The sequence below is a fragment of the Talaromyces proteolyticus genome (genome assembly GCF_021365285.1).
Source record: "Talaromyces proteolyticus strain PMI_201 chromosome Unknown BGW36scaffold_10, whole genome shotgun sequence".
Classification (NCBI taxonomy): Eukaryota; Fungi; Ascomycota; class Eurotiomycetes; order Eurotiales; family Trichocomaceae; genus Talaromyces; species Talaromyces proteolyticus.
Genome location: NW_025764286.1, coordinates 551,406 through 571,057, shown reverse-complemented (window position 1 = coordinate 571,057; position 19,652 = coordinate 551,406). Strand labels below are relative to the sequence as shown.

At 45.3% G+C, this 19,652-nt stretch overlaps 7 protein-coding genes across 7 annotated transcripts; 4 read left to right on the top strand and 3 right to left on the bottom strand.

Moving 5' to 3' along the window:
- Positions 1-830: 830 nt before the first annotated feature.
- BGW36DRAFT_362334 (uncharacterized protein) lies at positions 831-2,411 on the top strand (the record flags this gene model as incomplete). The annotated part of the gene is made up of 1 exon (XM_046214367.1): positions 831-2,411. The coding sequence occupies one exon, from the start codon at positions 831-833 to the stop codon at positions 2,409-2,411; it is 1,581 nt and encodes a 526-aa protein (XP_046068656.1).
- A 1,104-nt stretch (positions 2,412-3,515) lies between these two features.
- BGW36DRAFT_362333 (uncharacterized protein) lies at positions 3,516-4,124 on the bottom strand (the record flags this gene model as incomplete). The annotated part of the gene is made up of 1 exon (XM_046214366.1): positions 3,516-4,124. One exon carries the CDS (start codon positions 4,122-4,124, stop codon positions 3,516-3,518), a length of 609 nt encoding a protein of 202 aa, XP_046068655.1.
- Positions 4,125-5,016: 892 nt separating this feature from the next.
- Positions 5,017-6,442, top strand: BGW36DRAFT_27462 (uncharacterized protein). Its single transcript, XM_046210177.1, has 5 exons — positions 5,017-5,140; positions 5,193-5,253; positions 5,318-5,595; positions 5,653-5,796; positions 5,893-6,442. The coding sequence occupies exons 1-5, from the start codon at positions 5,123-5,125 to the stop codon at positions 6,379-6,381; spliced, it is 990 nt and encodes a 329-aa protein (XP_046068654.1). The 5' UTR covers positions 5,017-5,122; the 3' UTR covers positions 6,382-6,442.
- Positions 6,443-9,759: 3,317 nt separating this feature from the next.
- Positions 9,760-11,286, top strand: BGW36DRAFT_27444 (uncharacterized protein). Its single transcript, XM_046210174.1, has 2 exons — positions 9,760-10,073; positions 10,128-11,286. Exons 1-2 carry the CDS (start codon positions 10,021-10,023, stop codon positions 10,894-10,896), a joined length of 822 nt encoding a protein of 273 aa, XP_046068653.1. The 5' UTR covers positions 9,760-10,020; the 3' UTR covers positions 10,897-11,286.
- A 245-nt stretch (positions 11,287-11,531) lies between these two features.
- Positions 11,532-14,297, bottom strand: BGW36DRAFT_430525 (putative AP-1 adaptor complex subunit gamma; the record flags this gene model as incomplete). Its single annotated transcript, XM_046220853.1, has 5 exons — positions 11,532-11,627; positions 11,686-13,798; positions 13,851-14,039; positions 14,103-14,226; positions 14,288-14,297. 5 exons carry the CDS (start codon positions 14,295-14,297, stop codon positions 11,532-11,534), a joined length of 2,532 nt encoding a protein of 843 aa, XP_046068652.1.
- A 1,053-nt stretch (positions 14,298-15,350) lies between these two features.
- Positions 15,351-17,696, top strand: BGW36DRAFT_27374 (putative sterol o-acyltransferase). The gene is made up of 5 exons (XM_046210167.1): positions 15,351-15,668; positions 15,727-16,170; positions 16,221-17,178; positions 17,233-17,274; positions 17,333-17,696. The coding sequence occupies exons 1-5, from the start codon at positions 15,538-15,540 to the stop codon at positions 17,357-17,359; spliced, it is 1,602 nt and encodes a 533-aa protein (XP_046068651.1). The 5' UTR covers positions 15,351-15,537; the 3' UTR covers positions 17,360-17,696.
- A 291-nt stretch (positions 17,697-17,987) lies between these two features.
- On the bottom strand, positions 17,988-19,480 carry BGW36DRAFT_399578 (uncharacterized protein; the record flags this gene model as incomplete). Its single annotated transcript, XM_046218536.1, has 4 exons — positions 17,988-18,264; positions 18,315-19,202; positions 19,261-19,337; positions 19,394-19,480. 4 exons carry the CDS (start codon positions 19,478-19,480, stop codon positions 17,988-17,990), a joined length of 1,329 nt encoding a protein of 442 aa, XP_046068650.1.
- Positions 19,481-19,652: the final 172 nt, after the last annotated feature.

Here is a 19,652-nt window from a genome sequence, read left to right as displayed (position 1 = left end):
TGGCGCAGCTCGACTAGCCAGTAGCTGCTTCAGAGGCCAGCGATCAGTCTGTGGTTTGCCGCCGTGTGGGTGGTCCTTTTTGCCTCCTCACCCTCGCAGTTGATTAGTTCCTGTGCCTGACGGGGGGCCCGTCTAGGTCGCTCCGATCGCTGCTGTTGGTTACGTGCGGGAGGAGGTCGCAGTCGTGGCTACAACAGGTGACAAATACGCAAATACGCGCATAATACCGAGCGGTACCGTACGGGAGGCCCCGTGCAGCCCCACAGTGCCCCTGACGAACCAGTGGTGCACTGTAATTCTTGGATCGTTCCGCACTCCTTGCCGCATCAGATCTTAGCGGTAACCCTCAATTACCACCAGCGAGGGAATAATAATCCTGACTAACAAGTCACTAACAACGTTGTCGCCATCCGTCGCCGCCCGGATATACTGCCACCCCGGCCCTTCCAAGCGACTCTGCGCCATCAGTTGTCGTTTTCTCAATATCATTCCTTCGGCTTCCTCGCTCTCGCGTTCTTGTCAATCTTTCCTGCTGCTTCCGGTCGATGTCTCCGTCATTGACATATTAGAGTCCGCCAGCCGCGTCGTTCATTGACCTGCCGCTTCTTTCAATTGCCAGCTTGCACTTCTGCTGGTCCTCAATGCCGCCACGACCATAATGTGTTGACTGATAATTGCTGTAACACGGACATTTGCCATCAATTATCATCGACTCATTCCTTGACTCACGCCATTATCTATCCTTTTCGCACCCTGCATTATTTCTCAACTTCCACCAGCAACAACCTCATGCTAACATACTTAATACACGACCCACATCATACTTCAACATGTCCAGCGAATTACCAGATTTCGACCCATACACGGTGCTTGGGGTCTCCAAGTCCTCAAACTCCGCTGAAATCAAAACTGCATACCGCAAACTGATTCTTAAATGCCACCCTGACAAGGTTGCTGATGTCTCTCTTCGACCCCAGGCCGCCGACAATTTCCAAAAAGTTCAGCAGTCCTATGAAATCCTCAGCGATGACACGCGCCGCGAGATGCATGACAATTTAGTACGTCTGGAAGCATTGAGAAGTGCTGCAAATGCCATGAATGCTTCGAAAAGCATGTCAAGCCGGGAATATCGTGACGGGCGCATGTATGAAGAACGTGCTCCGGCCGACGCTGCATTTTTCACCGACAGCGATGATCGATTTGCTGAAGAGCCTCCATCATATTCTCAAAAGTACAGCCAGTCCAGTAAGCGCGCCCACACCAAAGTCGGTGAAGAGAAAAAGGCAAAATCGGTTCCTGTATCAAGCTCCAGAACTACGAAACAGAGTGATCGTGACCACGCGAAATCCAGGCATCATGACCGTGCCAAAGATCGCACTAAAGAGCGTCGCCGCGATGGTTATGACAAGTACGAGAGGACCACTGCTTCTTACACCTACGCAAACGACCACTCAGAGTCAGAAGATGAGTTGGTTTATGTGAAAGTTTCGAGTCATTCACGCTCCTCCCCGCGTGACTCAGTTCCACGACGATCCAAGACCGAACCTGTCACAACGGGACGAAGTCGAGGACATTACGTCGAATCCGATTCTGGGAGTGACACAGAATACGAACATAGGAGGGATAATTTGGATAGAAACGAAGACTACTGGAGGGAATATACCGGAAAGGGTCGGGGACATCACCCTACTCGCCCTCATGCTGAGTATGATAGTCATCGTTACGATAGGGAGTCTTCCAACTATTCAAGTCGTTCCTATCGGAATGAAGATCGTGCTCTTTCCCCGCTTAGAACATCGCGGAGATCCCATGACCGCCTATCCTCTCAAACTCGAGGATTGGAACGAAGTGCTACAAGCACTACCTCGCCTCCAAAGCTTTCATCATCCAGAGCCCCTCCCCCAGTCGCTCGCGCCGCGACTGCACCCTACCCTCGAACGCGCCGTGAAGGCTCCAGCCGATCAGAGTCAAACGGGATGTCGAAATTGGTAAATATGGTAGCGGGCATCTCCATGGATGGCCCCAACGTCTCTACTAAAACTCGCCCTCGTGGTGCTGAACGCTATGACTCTGGCTACTCTAGTGGACCTGGTACACCAGAAATGTCCCAAGGCACTAGCGGCGTCCCAAAGTCTAGTCGATACCATATTGTCGAATCACCTGACAGGTACACTGAGACAATCGTTCGGGAGCCCGCAGAAGTGCGGAATTCGCCATCACGATCTTCAACTTCTAGCCGTACGCCCAAGACGCGCACTTACACATACGACTCCCGCGAGCGCGAACCCGAGGTCCTATTGGCGCGACCAGCAGCTTCGAGATCTTCAAGTCACCAGCAATTCACAGACGTTCGATATGCACCCGAAATCAGTATCGGCGGACGTCGTTTTGCGCGTCAGACAGTCTACTAAGGCTTGGTGGTAAACATCGAAAACGACAGGTAAATTTGGGGATATACTGTTCACCCTACTATTCTGATTTTCCATCATACTACATTTTCCTTTGGATTTTTGCCAGGTACGAGGTTCGCACCTCGAACCAGCCTTTCTTTTTATTTCATATCAATGAATGCATGGTTTTTACGGTGTCTTGTGGATTCTGCGGGGCAAAGCTGTCCCCGCAGCGGTGGGTTTACATCGGGATCATAAGGCGAGGGGAGGTGAGGTTCTTTCGGCGTTTCTGGGACGGCTTGCATTTGCTTTTCGGGCTGTCTTCTCTACAACTCGAATTCCTTTACTTCACTACTATTCCTCCAATTTCCACTTGCAATTAACGCAAACCTGGAGAGAATAGACTGGTGTGGAGTTAAAGGAATTTAAACCACTCACTTGCATTATAACAAGAGGGATAATTCATTCCCACTTTGTGGGCGTTTCAAACTGACATCTTCAAATTTCCTTTTCCAATATGCCTACGCATGACTGGGATCATCTGGCTACGGAAATTGACGGTGCATTCTAACTGGATTTTACATTTTTTCTTTATATATTGTGTTTGGATTGGGAGACGTGATCACGACTTTCTCTTTTCTCTCTTTTATCATGTTTCTTTTCGAGATGTGTAATGTCCCTTAAACTATCAGATCAATTTGAAATTGACCATATTATACCCATACATTGGTATTTCCTATATGTCGGTATTTCTACTGTGTAATTCAAAATTGATATTAATCATCAAAGCTCCATATACTGCGGCAATAGAAACTTAATTGATATTTTAAGCCTGTTTAAGGAAATTACTTTTCTATAATGGGATAGAGAGTTTTGAAAACAGAAATCCAGCTTGTATTGTGAGCAGGTCAAGTACGTTCAAGCAGGATGAATCCCATCATAAACATTTTCAAGTACACATAGGTATAATGATATTGATAACCCCAAACTCCTAACAATAACATTTGAATCATTTCTGTAATTCCAATTCCAGACTTTCCAAGACTTCCAAAAATAATAGAAGACAACATTGTAAATCTCAAATCCGCATCTTTTTCAAGAATCCAATTTCCTATCCAAGTACATTTATTCCATTTTGACAACACGGATCAGTTTACCCTCGAACATTAACGTCACAATGCGGTCCTGTTGAGGCGGCTTAGGTCCGTGAAGAATCAGGCGAGGAGATATTTTAGGAGGAAGAGATGAGCTTATTTCACGAATGCGGTTTCCGGAGTAATTGGTGGTAGTGGCGTGGATATTGGCCTCTGAGAAACGGACTTTCTTCTTTTGAGACACTATTGGTAATGGACCCTGCCTGTGTAGGCGCTTTAATGCGGGCACTGTAGAACGATCAATATATGGTTCCATGTACAATCGAGACGTCATTTCTGAAAATGGGTAGAATAATGCGAGAGAAGGAGAGGTAGGCTTACTTTGAGGTTTTGAGATACGTCCGTTACTGTTCTTGGTTGCCCGGTTGCCTGGGCTGTGCGGTGTAGAGCACGAGGAAGATGACGATGCTCTTTCGACTTCGTAAACTTTTATAATAATGTTTTCATCCCCATTGATAGATTTTCCGGTGAGAACTGCCATGCCGTGATGCTCGGTGTTAGGATGATCAGGCTCACAACGATCGCGCTGAGCAGTAGTCTTCCGCTCCTCCATAGAGAAACGCGGGCTTGAAGCCAACATGTTTCATGATCTTGCCATTTTGTCGTAGTTGTATATAGTAGAGGATTATACGAGCTGCAAGACTTCGTTGTTCTGATCTTTGAGGAGGAACAGAAACGAGAGGGGTCTCAAGGAGAAATTAAATCGATGAATCGAATGCAGCTAGTATGCTGTTTGAGCCGGTTCTAGTAAGAACATGAGTTTGATACGAAAAGTTCTCGGCGTTTGAAGCTATCAGGAAGCCAATTATAGCTTTAGAATCAAGCAAATGTAGCAAAGCTTGCACCGAATGTGTGAAGAGGGAAAGTAGATATGTTCTGGGATATCCCATCAGTTTCATTTATAGTCTGCTCTGCCTTATGAACTCATAGGGACGCGATACGGTAGCCTAGAGAACAAATGTATAATATCATCCTACTTTTCCTGATTTGGATATTATATCTACATTGGGTTTAGGAATAGCTGGGGTAAGTCGTCATGGTGATCTGTTAGGGCTTTCTTCTCTGGTATCCGCGTTCCGTACAATTGAATCACCCAGAAAAGCCCTAGTTCTATCGATTGACTTTGGCCATCTACGGAACGAGTCGTTACTGGTGTTAGAATAGGCAGCTCATCTACTCCAATGTTTTCGTGATGTTATCGTAGATGTCATATTTTTGCGTAAGTTAGGACATACTGACGAGTACAAGATTGACGGGCCACACATTCTCTCGAGTTTTACATTTCGTCATTTAGTAGGACTGTTACTCATTCATTTTATTTTGATATGTAGGTAATCTTTTTTTTCGATTTCGAAACTGCTTGATTGAATCGATATGGTGATACTTGGATATGATTGGTCGCTGGGGCGACCCCCCATCCTAACTAGACCAAAAAAACAAAACATGCAAGTAAAATAAGCAAAATAACCCTTACTAAGTAATGGTTGCCCCCTTTTTGGTATAGTCGTTGAAGTTTGACATCTCTTCTCCATCGATATACCTAATATCCTCTTATGTATCATTGGCAAGGAAAGTAAAATGGACCCGAGACGCACCGTAAGTTACATAGACCGTTAGGATGTTTACCGCCGAGTCTGATTACTCCAAGTGTTCACAATGCGGACGGACGTTTAGCCGTCGAGAGCATTGTGCCCGACACATGCTTATACGTATGCTGCTCCCAGTCCACAAGTAATCGTTGATAATTAGCTGATTGCTGAATAACTGTATTAGATGGAAATACACGACCATATACCTGTGAGTTCTGCGACTATAGCTTTCAGCGCCATGATGCTATGCTCCGACACAAAGAAAAGTTTTGTACGAATCGACCAGGCGCGCAAGCTCGCAGTACAGCAGCTCGTCAGCCAAGTGAAAAGCCAAAATCGCGAGTGCGAGTCGCTTGTCAACAATGCCATTCGAAGAAATTGAAATGTAATGGCGCAGACCCTTGCCAGAACTGTGCGCGGAAACAGGTCGATTGTGTTTACTTTAGGGAGCAAAATGATATGGTAAATGGTGTGAAGTCCACCCCATAGTATGTTCGCTAAGGAATAAAATCATACTAGCATGTGATGACTTTATCTTCTCGCCCGGGAAGAGAGGCTGCGAATCAGTCCGAGTCTTCGTCGTTTCTCCAACAGCCGAATCTATTTGATGGGTTGAATGAACAATATAACCTTCACGATTCAACGGAACTGGAAACCCCATTTGTAGGTATTGGTTTTTGCTATTAATTTCTCCTTGTCCCACCCTGCCATCTCTCGGTAAGGCTGATTTTGAACCTGAATGTTGACTCGTTTTTTCAGATGGAGTTTGATAGTAACCTGATGCTATTCGATACAGACTCTTTTTTATGGACAAATCCCTATTTCTTTATTGACCCTATGGATTCTGACGTGGTAGGAGCTGGAGGTGAACATAGAAATGACGTTATAACTAACCCCAACAATATAATGGCATCATTTGAGAATTTCATGAGATTTATCGACCCCAGCGAGGTACTCAAGCTTGATGCACAAGTGAATCGTTATCTACAAACCCCTCATATTTCCCGCCCTTACGACCTCAACTTACTAAATATTTTACTCACCATTTTTATGAAACACATTTCTCCTATGTTTCGATCATTCGATGGATTTCACATTGACTCCAACACTCTACCGGAACAAATTATTGGAGCATCGGCTATCGGTGCCCTCTTCACGTCAGTACCGGGAAATATGAAGGTTGCGAGAATGCTATATGCAGATTGCAGTCGAATGGTGAATAGTTATGTAAGTCGATCACTTGGATGAAGTGCATTTTGCATCGAACAGTTTGTTAGTAACATATTTTTGTCATCCAGCTCTGTGGTCACGAACTCATTTCCTATCAAAAAGTTAAAAGTCTTATTCAATCGGTAAGAGAAATATATTTGTTACATATGCTACATTGAAGCTTATGGATTGTGATTCGTCACTCACAGTATCTACTCATGGAGCTTTATGGTATTCTCAGCGGTCAAAAGCGTGCCGTTGAACTCAGTGAAGCTTATCACAATGTTTTAATTCAAGAATGGTGCGGACTAAGCAGGTTGTATTCTCTAGATGAAAGAGTGAATGAAGCGGAAAAGGAAGAAAGAGAAAGGTATACACTGATAAAATTACCAGGATCATTAAGAGAATTTAATACTTAGATATTTACTCAGGCTATTCTTCGACATTATGATGCTCGAAGCACTTCGGTTTTGTTTGTTACAATTACCTCCCGTCCTTAGCCCATTTGATACACGTTTTGTTCCTTCAACATTAAGAGACTTGTTCACCGACTCCAAACACCCTATTTTAAGATGTCTCAACAATGAAGCGCCTATCCAAGAGCTCTCAAATAGTACCATGTACCAAGACATTGCACTGATCGCCATAGCTGCCTGGAACGCCAGTGGACGCTGGAATCCACATAGCTACGAGGCTGGGAATCGACGATGGCGAGCTGAGTTGATTGAAAACGCACTTCTGCGATTCATCAGACACCACAATGAAGCTGTTCAAAACAACTGTTCTGCCATGATTCTCTGCCATATGACCGTCCTAAGCCTGCACGTCTCATTTAAAATTTTGGTTGGCACAGCGAATAGCGTCATCTCAAAACGTGAGAAGGTCTCATCAGATTTTGAAGAAACAAAAAAGAATTGGATGCAGAGCAGTGACCAACCAAAGGCAATTAGACATGCGAAAGCAATACTGGAAAGAGCTCATGTAGCAATCGTGGGTCGCACTGCTGAGACTCATCAGCAGTCCTCTGCTTCTCCATCCGAATCTGATCCGTCGTCAAGCATTCCTTATTCCGAAGGTCCTCATGATGCGATTTGTATATATCTTGCTGCTCTCACTCTATGGACAAGTCTTCAACCCGATGATAGACACGTGTCGAAGGAATGCTTTGATGCTTTTTATCTTGTCAAAGCAGCGGAATGCCTCCAGGGATTGAAAGCTGATGTTGCATCAAGTTTCAAACAATCGCTAGAGGTGTTAGTCAAATGAACAGCTATTCAGTGCACATACAGTCATATCCATTATGTAATATATCACCAATTGATGTTAAAAATTAAAAGCTACCTCAAATCTAACTACCTTTTCTGTCTGGTATTAGACAATACCCAAGGGATACCCATTCCGATCCGACACGACGACAAGCTGACCTCCGCCGGGCCGCTGAGAAGCATCTTTGATAACAACTCCAGGCAATTTGCAGGCTTTTTCAAAGTCTTCTTGAGAACCAACTGCAAAACCAGGACCAATAGATTCTAGTGTGCCACCCTGTTGACGACGAGCGATATACACAATTAGATTGGCGCCATATCCACACTAGTAGATAATGCCGTTGGCCTCATCTACCATCGTTTCAGTCAAACCAAAGTTATTTGCAAACTGCCAATTCTATCCAAGTCCCCATGTTCGTATTGAACGTAGGCCAAGTGACCAAGGAGAGTTCTATCAGAGCCGGCCATTTGAGAAATGCTCAATGATACATGTAATAAAATCTGAGATGTTCTGATTGTATGATGTTGAATTGGTGATTTAGTAAAAACATCAAATTAGAGGGCCTTGAGCTTAAATTTCAATTTATATCTCGCCGTGATCCATTGATAGTCTTTCGGTCTGGCTTCAACGAAGACAAATAGGTGAACTTGCATGTGATGTAACGTGCTGGTATACTTCAGCGTCACCAGGAGCATAAGCCTAGGGTTTTGGTAGTGTCAACAAATATTGACTGACGTAATTCACCATCCACCCGCCCATCTGTATTGCATATAAAAAGGCTATTTTAAGAGCAAAATATCCCAGCAAAATTATATGTAAACTATAACTGAAAATGAATGTAATAAAAAATTATATATCTTAATCATAATTCATTATATATAAAATTACACAAAAATACATAAAATACATTAAATTACATTATCATTTTGGTAATTTTGGTTAATTTTAATTTTAATTTGTTTCATATTCTTATATATCATTATTATAAGTCTATTCATATATATATTAAGTTTTCAGTTATGGTTTACATATAATTTTGCTGGGATATTTTGCTCTTAAAATAGCCTTTTTATATGCAATACACATGTGAGGCCTGGCAGCGATGAGACGCGCTGCAGGCTCACAGAGGCTTATAAGCGTGCCAACCAAGGGATTGGGCAATGGCCCAATTACCTCAGTATTACTTTTTGGCATTTAGAGGCTGGCAGTGTCAAGGAGCCTTACAACACAGATGGCGGGTGGATGCTTGAATTACGTTAACATTGTTACGCTGAGTAAGCAAGACATTTCAGGGCAATTAATTCATAGAGAGAAAGAATTATAGTAGCGAATCAGCATGTGAGATCAGGTCTGACCATTATTTACTCAGGTTCTTATGTACTTAGGATATAGTAGTCAAAGCTAACCAATCATAAAGCAATACTCAGTACCGCCATACCCCACATTGTTGGGTATGTTTGATCAGGTTGCATCCTGTCACCTATCGACTTGCTATTCCTTTCCTTTATACATGTAACTGATCACGTTTCTCATAATATCTAATGATTTATCTTTTTCAAGCTATTATAAGAATAATGAATGAATAATTTGCACAGTTTTGACTTGCAATGGACCCGAGGTCGACAGATCTTTGGGCCTATCAAAGAACCCCAGGACGATTTGACGCACAGGAAGATCAGGAGCTGAATGATCCGGCGTTGCTGCCTTCATTCAAGAATTCTCTATTGGCAGAGTCTCGGGAGACTTATACAGACTATTTGGGGGCAAGTCCTGCAGAACTGCTGCTCGGATTGACCACGCCCTCTGATTCTAGGGTAAGACAAAATATAAATGGCTCTGATTTCTTAAAATTAACTGACATTCAACCTCGAAGCCAGCATTTCCTATAAACTACTTTGATTCTGTTGATAAGCCACCTACAAGGGATGAATTGAGTCATTTAGGTGGACTATATGTAACGACTTTGCATTCCGAGTTACACTTCCTGAACGAAATTCCCCATGGTTTCTTTTCATTAAACGACCAATGCCTCGCGCTTTCAATTGCATCTCTCGGAAGTATAAGAAATGGTGACATTTCAAGTGGCGTTTATCTATGTAGTCTTGCTTCTCGTTTACTTATTGCGGGCTTAGCAATTGACAACCGCAGGGTGCGCAAGAATCATGCTATTCTATCTGTATGACGCTACCTATTTGATACCGAGCTATGAAGGCTACATCCATTGAACCTCGCTTATACGAGAGTTTGGTTCTAGGGTTTAATCCAAGAGACCGTAGGTGCCTTGACCCATGATGCCAGCACATGGAGAACAACAAATAATGTGCATGGGATTATCAATGTGGTAGATATTCCCTATCGATGGGTCCCATTTCTCATCTACTCTCTGAGTTATATGGCTTATCAGTATTTTAGATGATGAAAAATATTTATAGCAATGGAGTTAAGCAAAATATACAATATGAAAGGTATATATCTCTTCTATCCGTGGTTCGGCGTAATATCTAATATATTTGTGAAAGCTCCCTTTTGGCGTATGCTTTGTTAATTGATACTGTACGCTCTTTACATTTCGGAATGCCGGCTACCATTGCCTCTTCACTTGCAGATGTTCCGTTTCCCTCACAACAGTCGTCCTTTTCACAATTACTGTCTGCGACCATTTTCGGATTCCCAAAGGCTCTGTGGCTGCCTTATTCAGAAGAAAACGCACTGCTGCTCCTATTGCTGATTTTTAGTGAGGAGCAGATATGGAAAACCAAAATGATACATGGTACTATCCCAGCGGGATTTCCGGGAGATGATGCAAGATCAAACAGTTTGGCCTATATGAAATCGATCCAGCGGGCCCTGAATCGTTGGAAAGTTGAGTATTTTGATCGTACAACTTCAGAAATCAAGGCCTTATATCAATTCTGCGAGATATATCTGCTACTTCAGAATTTGGAGAATTTGCCAGATATGGTGAAGTACCGAGAGCAGCACAATGGTGTTCCTGGGTTGTCACAGGTTCATACAATGTCGAATGAGGAGGAACAAAATCGCGCCAAAGCATCCCATCATGCGTGGCTCTTACTAGAGCATGTTTCCGCCTGTTCGAAATCTAATGCGGTATGGTTACCAATAATTCTCTATTTGTCAGGTCTTGTTGTCTGGTACGATATCAATTCACGGCAGGGCTCTCGATCACATGGATCGATGATGGTTCTAAACCTGTTTGTGAAGGAGCTTCGTGGTATGCAATGGCCATGCTGTATTGATATGGCGACCAACTTGGAGAAACTACAATGAAGTATTTGGCCAATGGGCCCATCACGTATTAAAAATTCAAAATATTCAACAGTCACGGATCTTCTTCATCCGTGTCTTCATTTCATCAATCCACTTCTGGCGATCTTTAATCGCCCTCTTTACCCGCTTAACCTCCCCCTGAAGTTTTGCAACCCCGGCCTTTTCGGGCTTAATGAAGCCAGTTTCGATCCCAATTCTGTCGTACAGCTCCTTTTGTGGGTCTTTTGGGCCTTACTGAGGCTACCACCCACACTTTTATGAAATGGCTTGTGAAGATTGCAGATTGAATGCAGATTGAAGATGGGATATCAATTGCTGTATGGCTGTTTAAAAGTGATCGTTATACTTTTCCAACTTAAATAGAACTAATCGGCGTATGCAAGAAATACCTACAATAATTCTAGTTCTACATAAGTCAAACGTATTATGTATTTAACACTCGTTATTCATGTCGATGACATAAATGCAATGCCGAATTCAGACTTTTGCATCCCGATACACAAAGTAGTCTTGAATTATGTACATGATAACTAGCACGGAAGAATTTGGAAAGAAAATAAGGTCGATGGACAGATTAGACACTCCATTCCCCATTTCTATATGAAACGCTCATTCACAGGTAACGTTTGCTAAAATCAGGGCTCTGTCCAGTCTACTTGCTCAGTGACTGGGGTCGCTCCATCTTTGCCATATGTGACACGAAGGCGCAAGCGAAGTTTGGTTGGGAGTGCCTAGTTCAAACATACTTATTAGCAGGTCCTAAACCTTTGTATATGAGATTCAACTTACACCGCTAGCGGCCGCTATCCTCATAGCCTGAGTGCCTTCTTCGCCTGCATCAAGATCTGCCTTGTTGATGGCATTTAGCTGCAGCCGCTGGCTCTTTGGGACTGCAGCCTGTAAGCCAACACTGGTTATGCGGTTGAAATTAGAGTTGTTGCGGAAGCGCGCAAGAACCTGAGCGCCAGTCCCAGTTGGATTACGTTGGACCTGAAGTGTAAGAACAAGATCATTCTTATTGAATGCAGTATGGGTTGGTGGGCCTGTTGAAGGAGCCGGGGCTGGAGAGCTCGGAGCCCCAAGACCGGCTAGAAGATCCTGAGACGTAGATGTAGGAGCGGGAGACTGTGATTGAGCAGGCGACGGTGTCCCATTCGAATTGAAGAGATCCATAATAGCACTGGTATTAGGTGCGGGGGGTTGTGGAGCAGGAGAAGTAGAAGAGCCACCACCCAAGATGTCGGCCAGGAGATCTGCAGTATTTTGAGAAGAGCCATTAACAGTCGTAGGACTTGTAGGGCCGACATCTGAGCCACCTATAATGTCAAGAAGTAGATCTTCGGTTTGTTTGGGAGGCTTCTTGGACTTGTCCTTAAGCATTCGACTTTGTCGCTTGTTTGTCGGCTCACCCAAGACCCTCTGTTCTTCCCGAATTTCAGGGGGCGGCATACGTTCTAAAACACCTAGACGAATTTGATTGTAGCCAAATAGATTACTGTATTCAACGGCCCTTTGCTGAACTTCAACATTCAGGTCAGCCGTACGGGTTGCAAGGAAGCGGCGGATCCGCTCCACTTGGCTTGGGTCCGATAATCTGACAGAGAGTTTCATGGAGGCAGTAGTGATATATTCCGTGACGATCTGCGTCGCAGAAGTGCTGTTGAGGATATTGGTAAATAAGTCGACGATGTCACTTTCGCGGACCTCTTTAACTAGTTCCTCCTCTTCATACTGTCCACCGCGAAGTAGAGCGTCGCCGTATTCACCGATAACCCACGATGCTGCGAGTGTCAACCCCTCTTGAGTGATGTCTTCTTTCAAAGCTGCATAGAGCTTTTGCACAGCATACGTCTGCAAATCTGGAGTCGTGGCAATGAGTCGGACAAACGACGAAAGAATCTGTTCCTTAACAGAGCTACCAGCGAGTTTGAGAACTCGGAGCATAGTATCGACATGCCATCTTTTGTTTGGAGAGAAGCGATCAGCTGCGATTCCGATCTGAGTAGTCATTGTAGGCTTGAACTCATTGTCGGCAACCTCAAGGAAGGCTAGGAGCTCACGAACGAGGACACGGACATTGCCCTCGTTGATGAGGGTAAAGCTCAGGTCAAGTGCCCGGCGACGAATGCTAATATCCGGGTCTCGTAAGCAGTCTAGGATAGTATTCCGATGTCTTTGCACTGCATTAGGCTCGACAGCAACAACCTTTATGAGCGTGTTCAAGGCTACGTATCGAATGTTGTTATCTTTATTGGCAAGGAACTTTCCAAGGATATTGACACCGAGGACTCGGAGACCAGAATCGGCCTCGATGTCCAGAATTGTAAGCACAGCTTCGTAAAGAATAGCATTACCGACGTTCTTTGATGCCTCAGTGTTTGTGGCCACCTGGGCTAGGATATCGTTGATGAGCTCGCTTGTAGCCGCGTCTCCTCTACCTAAAACACGAAGGAAATGAAGGATTTTGACCTGCAAGAAAGGATCAGTAATACCAGAGACATCATGTTCCGGAGCATAACCCGAGGTGGTCAAGCCCTTCAAAACCTTGACGAGCGGGGCGGCCAGTGGGCGAAACATTTCAAGAATATCTTCTTGGCCTTCATCAAGTTCTTCAGCATGTTCACAAAGATCAATAGCAAGAGTTAAACCACAAAGCAAAACACCATGGTTGCGATCGGAAAGAAGCATCTTGGCTTTCTCAATGAAATGTTCTTGAAGATCAGGCACCTTGCGGCAAATGCGCATAGCACACAATGCCGCCTTTCGTCGAATATAGGGATTAGCTGTGCTTATCAATGATTCCACTTCGGTAAACAGATCCCGAGACATTTCGACAGAGGCAATATTCCCCAAAGTACACAGGGCTAGACCAACGACGTATTGATTCGAATGATTGAGATCACTTTCAACTGTCAGAGGGGGTATTGTCTTTGAAGGATGTATTGTAAACTCACTTTTGCAGAGAATTAGTGACCAGCGTCAAAACCTCCTGGTTTTCATCCAACAATAACATGGTACCCAAGTATCCCAAACGCTTGTCGGCGAACCGCGGCGATGCTAGGAGCTTGAGACATTCGATCTGACCGAAATGGGTTCGCTCTCCGAGAGTGAAAAGGTACAGTAGCTTGGCAACGTTGTTCCGCCTGTTTAATTCTCAAGATATCAGCAGGGTGTATTTCGTGGGTAACTACCGCTGGCCAACTGACCGAACATTGGAGTCATGGCTTTCCTCACGAAAGGAGGCACGGATGGCGGCGCTTTCTTTCTGGACGACTGCTCGCTCATCTGCAATTGTCTTGGCAGACCGAACGTTGCGAATGAACTGTTTGACTGCACGGGGGTTTGGTGGTCAGTTCGGAGACCTGTTGCTTTCTGTGTGGGGAAGACTCACGGGAAGTCATGGTGGCCGTTACAACCCCTTGCGGGGTGTGAATGACAGAAAACTGTCACTGAAGCGATTGATAGGGCGAGGAGGCCGAAGCGGCGGCGGAGATGGTTGTCGAACAGTGTTGAAGAAGAGGGGCAGTGATGGAAGTTGCAACTTTGTGCCTCGTTTCGCAGAGCTGCGGATTATCTGTTAATTGTCAATTGCGAGCAGCCGTCATTTAGTTAGTTAGCAGTCGCCGTCGCTGTGGCTCCACCAACTGTGGCGCCACCAGCCACATCTGCCATCTGGACACGGCCAAACGCCCTAGGAGGATATTGAGGCTCAGGATCTTGGAGGATCTTTGGTTTTTTTTGATTTGTTTATTCTCGACTAGCATAGGACGTCCTGAGCTCGGACGGAAATATGAAGGGCAGCACGTGATCGCTGCCTTGGGGCCTTGCTGCCTTGCTGCCTTATCCCTGTCTATTCCACAGCCCGCAGAATTGTCAATCCCTGAGTCTCTAGGGGTACAACACCCGACGCCTGGTATTTGCGTTGTCACTCACCGGGGGCACATATGTATAAATTCGCAGAACTAATTGTTAAGGTGAGCAAGGGCAAGACATTCGATTATTCGATGCATTGTACATCATTTGGTTGTGGATTAGTATACTAATAAGGGGCATGCAACGGAATTCTTGGTGCTGTTTACGTCAATCAACTAGTTACATTGTCTGAGCCAGTTAGCAAGGTACAACGTCGGTTAATAATTTCAATATCAAAGAAATGAAACCATCTTCTGTTTTAATCCGAACTGTTTCCTTAGGGCTGTATGGGCTGATCGCCTTTCATTCAGGGCTACACATGTACACCAAGACATTAGTGCACACTTGCCAATACAACGTCAATATTCAAATGTTCGATCATCGTTCACAGCCCATAGTGCCAGGCGGTACATTCTCTGTGCTGTACGCACGTATTTACAGAGCCGCGTTAGGGCTGACGCTCCAGGGCGGCGGGGCGGCCCCTTACTAAGGCTTACTTGGCAGTTGGTACCGCCGCAGGCTTCCGAGGCAACATTCCAGTACGCTGACGTAGTGGCGTGAGGGCAGAGTGGGAATAGTATGCCATCCGGGATATTATTGATTGACTGCCCTTCCGCCAGCTTCCAGGCTCGGCCCATGACTGCCATCCTACTTTTCTTCTGCCCATGCTGTGATTTCTTTTCGTCCATGTCCCCTACACAAACATAACAACCTGGTCTGTCATCAACCATGTCGACAACAGCCACCTCCGCGGTCTCCCAGAGCTTGAGAGCTCGCACCCTCAAGTCTGCGCACCCCGAAGATCACGATCATTTGGTGCCTTCCCACCCAGTCCTGGAGAGGAACGGCACCGATTCGAGGTCAGTATTGAGATCGTAAAACCCCCCTGCGGTCGCTAAGAGATTGTGCTTCAAATAGCGGCACCTCGACTCCCGTCCCCGACGATGCACCACCATCTGTCAAATCATTGTCATCTGCTCGCAAGCAAGTTCGTGCAAGGCACCGCCTTTTCCATACAATTGACTATGTCCCTCGCGTCTCCCACTTCGACCCTCAGAGCGACTATCATAACTTCCGCGGCTTCTTCACACTCTTCTGGGTTGGTTTATTTATTATGGTTGTTACCACAGTGCTGCGCAACATCAAAGATACTGGGTATCCCCTTCGAGTGAAGGTCTGGAGTCTACTCTCTGCCAATGTATGGCAGCTGGCCATCAGTGACTTGGCAATGGTCACTAGCTCAGCCCTTGCACTTCCGATTCAACGCATGACCCGGAGCGGCTTCAAATTTCTCCATTGGTCTCGCGGAGGGTCTTGGATTCACATAATCTATCAGTTTGGATGGCTCACATTATGGATCAAGTATGGACCTACGCGCAGGCTGTGGTTTCACAATGCTAACATGTCTATAGATGGCCATTCATGCTGCACTGGACTTGGACGGCTCAGGTTTTCTTCACTCTGCATACACTGACGATACTCATGAAAATGCATTCCTATGCCTTTTATAACGGCCACCTGAGCGAAACTGAGCGACGTCTTTCCGAGCTCGACAAACCCGGCCCGGCATCAATGGCAGCTGCGGTGCACTACCCCAGTTCTCCAACCCGCACATTGACGATGAATGCCGGCTTTGCGTTGAAAAAAGACGAACCATTATCCAAGCTTCGCGATGATCTAGCTACCGAACTCACTTCTCCATTGGGCCATGTGACGTACCCTCAAAACCTGAGCACTGCCAACTTTATCGACTTCTTGTTCTGTCCTACGCTCTGCTATGAACTTGAATACCCCCGAACCCCCAACACGCGCTGGACAGAGGTCTTCTTGAAGACCCTGGCCATTTTCGGCTGCATTTTCCTATTGACATTAACAAGCGAAGAATTCATCGTCCCCGTTCTCAATGAAGCCAACATCAACCTTTCCGACGTCACCAGCGTCTCCGAAAAGGCCTTGATCCTGGCTGAAACCACAAGCATGCTCTTATTCCCATTCATGATAACCTTCCTCCTCGTCTTCCTCGTAATATTCGAATACGTGCTCGGCGCATTCGCCGAAATCACTTGCTTTGCCGACCGCCGCTTCTACTCGGATTGGTGGAACTCGTGCGACTGGCTGGAGTTTTCGCGAGAGTGGAATATCCCCGTCCACCATTTCCTCCGTCGCCACGTGTATTTCTCATCAAAGTCCTATTTTTCCCCAACAGTGGCCATGTTGATCACCTTTTTGGTCAGTGCGCTGGCGCATGAATTAGTTATGAGCTGTATCACGAAGAAGCTGAGAGGGTATGGGTTTCTGGCCATGATGCTGCAATTACCTATCATCGCGGTTCAGCGATCACAGTTTATTCGCCGGGCAAAGATCTGGAATGTAAGTTTTCACTCTCTATTTATAGCTGGTCCGATTTCTAAAAAATTATTCTAGAACATTGTCTTTTGGTTTTCCATGATCCTAGGTCTGTCCATGGTGAGTCCTTGTCCCTGTCACTTTCTGTGTATGGCACCCTCTAATTCGATTTTTCTAGATGTGCGCTCTCTATGTCTTAGTATAAACCTTATTTCCCTCGTTATGTAGATCACGATTCCACTTTTTCAACCTGCAGACACCGATCACTTTTCTGTCTATATGCACATGTATATTTTATATCATAAAACAACTTATACCCCTTCGCGTCGTTCTTTTTCTTGGATTTTTTTTTTGGGTTTTTTGGTGTTGCAAAAATCGTTCTTTTCCGGATACTTGGTATCAGATGCTTGTTTGTTGCTTGAGTTTGTGTATAGTAAATATACCATGGTCTATGGTTGTCTGTTTGTTATGGTGACTAAATGTCAAGCTGTAGAGCGGAAATAATATCATTCTTTTGAATCTTTTATGATCGATGGTTGGTTGAATGGTTATCTCGGTTTCAATTATTGAATGTAGTCAATTGAGTGATAATGATTCAGGATAGGTCACGTATATATGAGCTATGTAGTTGATACGATGAAGGCATGCCAAAACAACAGATAACGCAACAAGGAATTAGACACTTGAGCAATCCTAAACTCCCGAAGCCATGATTAATAAGAAAACCAGACGCATAGTTCTCCAAAGTGACGCCAACAGGGCCTGGCAGCTAAACCGGTCACGGCCATGAGATGGACCTAAAGGAATCAAAGGAAGGAACATAATACTCCACTTTATATATGCTCAATGGGTTCCTCTGGAAGTAACTCCTCATGCACTAGCACCTCTCGCTTCGGTAAAAGCGCTTTCAGAGGGGGTCGCACGATATCGTTGAATAGGAAGGTGCCGTAGACAAGCAATACAAAACCGACGACTTGAAGCCATTTGAAATTTTCCCAGCCAAGGGCCAAGGAGACCAACCAGATGAATAGTGTGCGGCAGGTATCGATTGTGCTGCGGGACGTTGCTGAGACGGTTCGTGTTACGGAGAGACCGAAGAAGTTGAATCCGCTGCAGTGGCTGTTAGGATAGTATATTAAGAGGGGGAGTGATAGGCTTACCCAATGCTTATCATTATTAGTACGCTGGATATAATAATTTGTCGGTTGGAGGTAATTTCATGCCAGCCCTCCGCCAAATCAAAGTATCCATATCTTCCTGCATCTGTCTTTCCAACAGTCAAATGCAAGATGATCATTGCGATGACTGTCACCAAGAAGCCGAAAATGCCCTCCCAGCCAACGACCTTCAATGGTGCCATAGCATAGTTCTCAAGAATCCATTCTTCGAGAACGAACTGTGAGGCTGTAAAAATTTGCGCGGCAGCTATCAGAAACACCCCGATCAGAACAGCAACGCTTTCAGGCGTTTGGCTTGATGTGTGAATATCTCGCACATATTTCAGGGATATATTGTTGATGCCATCTTCGAGATCATGTCCTTGACTATTCCCAAAGAGAACGCCAGCAAGACCAACCAAGGCAACACCCAACACGACAACGACCAGACCGAGCCATTGATACAGATACAGTTTGCGATGCAGAAGCAAGACGCTGAAGAGTCCAACAAACAACACAAGCGCACCGCGAGTCATCTGATAAATGCTGGCTGCAACAAACAACAAACCAACATTCATTAGTGTTGTTCCCGTGATGTCACAACATGCCGGCGCGGCAAGCAGCAACACTCTCCACCCTCGCAAATGAATGCGCCCGGTATCTGACCCAATGAGGGGCTTGGCAGCGGGGTCTTCTTCGGAATCAACGAGTGTTTGGTCTTCTTCCTCTTCGCCCTCCTCGTCCACATCATGATCGGGTTCGTCGCTACGAACAGGTCGATAGCCGCCGGCGAGCAGGGGGGCTGCCCTTTGTCGTTTTGAGAAGCGAGTGTAGAGGTGAGATATAAAGACGACGAGCCAGCAGCCCATTTCACCGATAAACATTTGTGCTCTGTATATAGTCATTGTCAGCTAGTGTTGTATCTTGGGGGATTAAATGAGAGGCGTACGTCTGAATGACGGGTTGCTCGAACAAGCTATGGTCTCTTACATCGGGCGAGTCACAGTTCCTGACACATTGCATGTCCTACCAATAAACTGTCAGTCAATAGATAAAAGAATTCGTGTTAGGCAATAACGAACCTGATACTTATTCAGAATGGTATTGCACACCCCGGTCACCAACATCATGGTGACCAGGACGGGAATGAGGTGTCTATTTTCTGTCATCTTGGACCATCAGTGCAGAAGCCCAAGTCGCCTACAGAAAATGCAAATTTACAAATATGGAGAGGATGCGTCCAGTGTGAAAAGCACTGGAGCTGGTATTGTTACTTCAGATGAAGGGCCGACGTCGGGTTAGATATGTCACAGGGTGGCTTATCTGTCACCTGACTGGCGT

Excerpts from the sequence above, each read along its gene's own strand:
- BGW36DRAFT_27374 (XM_046210167.1), top strand. The coding sequence starts at position 15,538 with ATGTCGACAACAGCCACCTCCGCGGTCTCCCAGAGCTTGAGAGCTCGC. Across the intron at positions 16,171-16,220 it reads TGGCTCACATTATGGATCAA|ATGGCCATTCATGCTGCACT; the intron begins GTATGGACCTAC and ends ACATGTCTATAG. Across the intron at positions 17,275-17,332 it reads TGATCCTAGGTCTGTCCATG|ATGTGCGCTCTCTATGTCTT; the intron begins GTGAGTCCTTGT and ends CGATTTTTCTAG.
- BGW36DRAFT_27462 (XM_046210177.1), top strand. Across the intron at positions 5,254-5,317 it reads TGCCCGACACATGCTTATAC|ATGGAAATACACGACCATAT; the intron begins GTATGCTGCTCC and ends TAACTGTATTAG. Across the intron at positions 5,596-5,652 it reads TTAGGGAGCAAAATGATATG|CATGTGATGACTTTATCTTC; the intron begins GTAAATGGTGTG and ends AAATCATACTAG.
- BGW36DRAFT_27444 (XM_046210174.1), top strand. The coding sequence starts at position 10,021 with ATGATGAAAAATATTTATAGCAATGGAGTTAAGCAAAATATACAATAT. Across the intron at positions 10,074-10,127 it reads CAAAATATACAATATGAAAG|CTCCCTTTTGGCGTATGCTT; the intron begins GTATATATCTCT and ends TATTTGTGAAAG.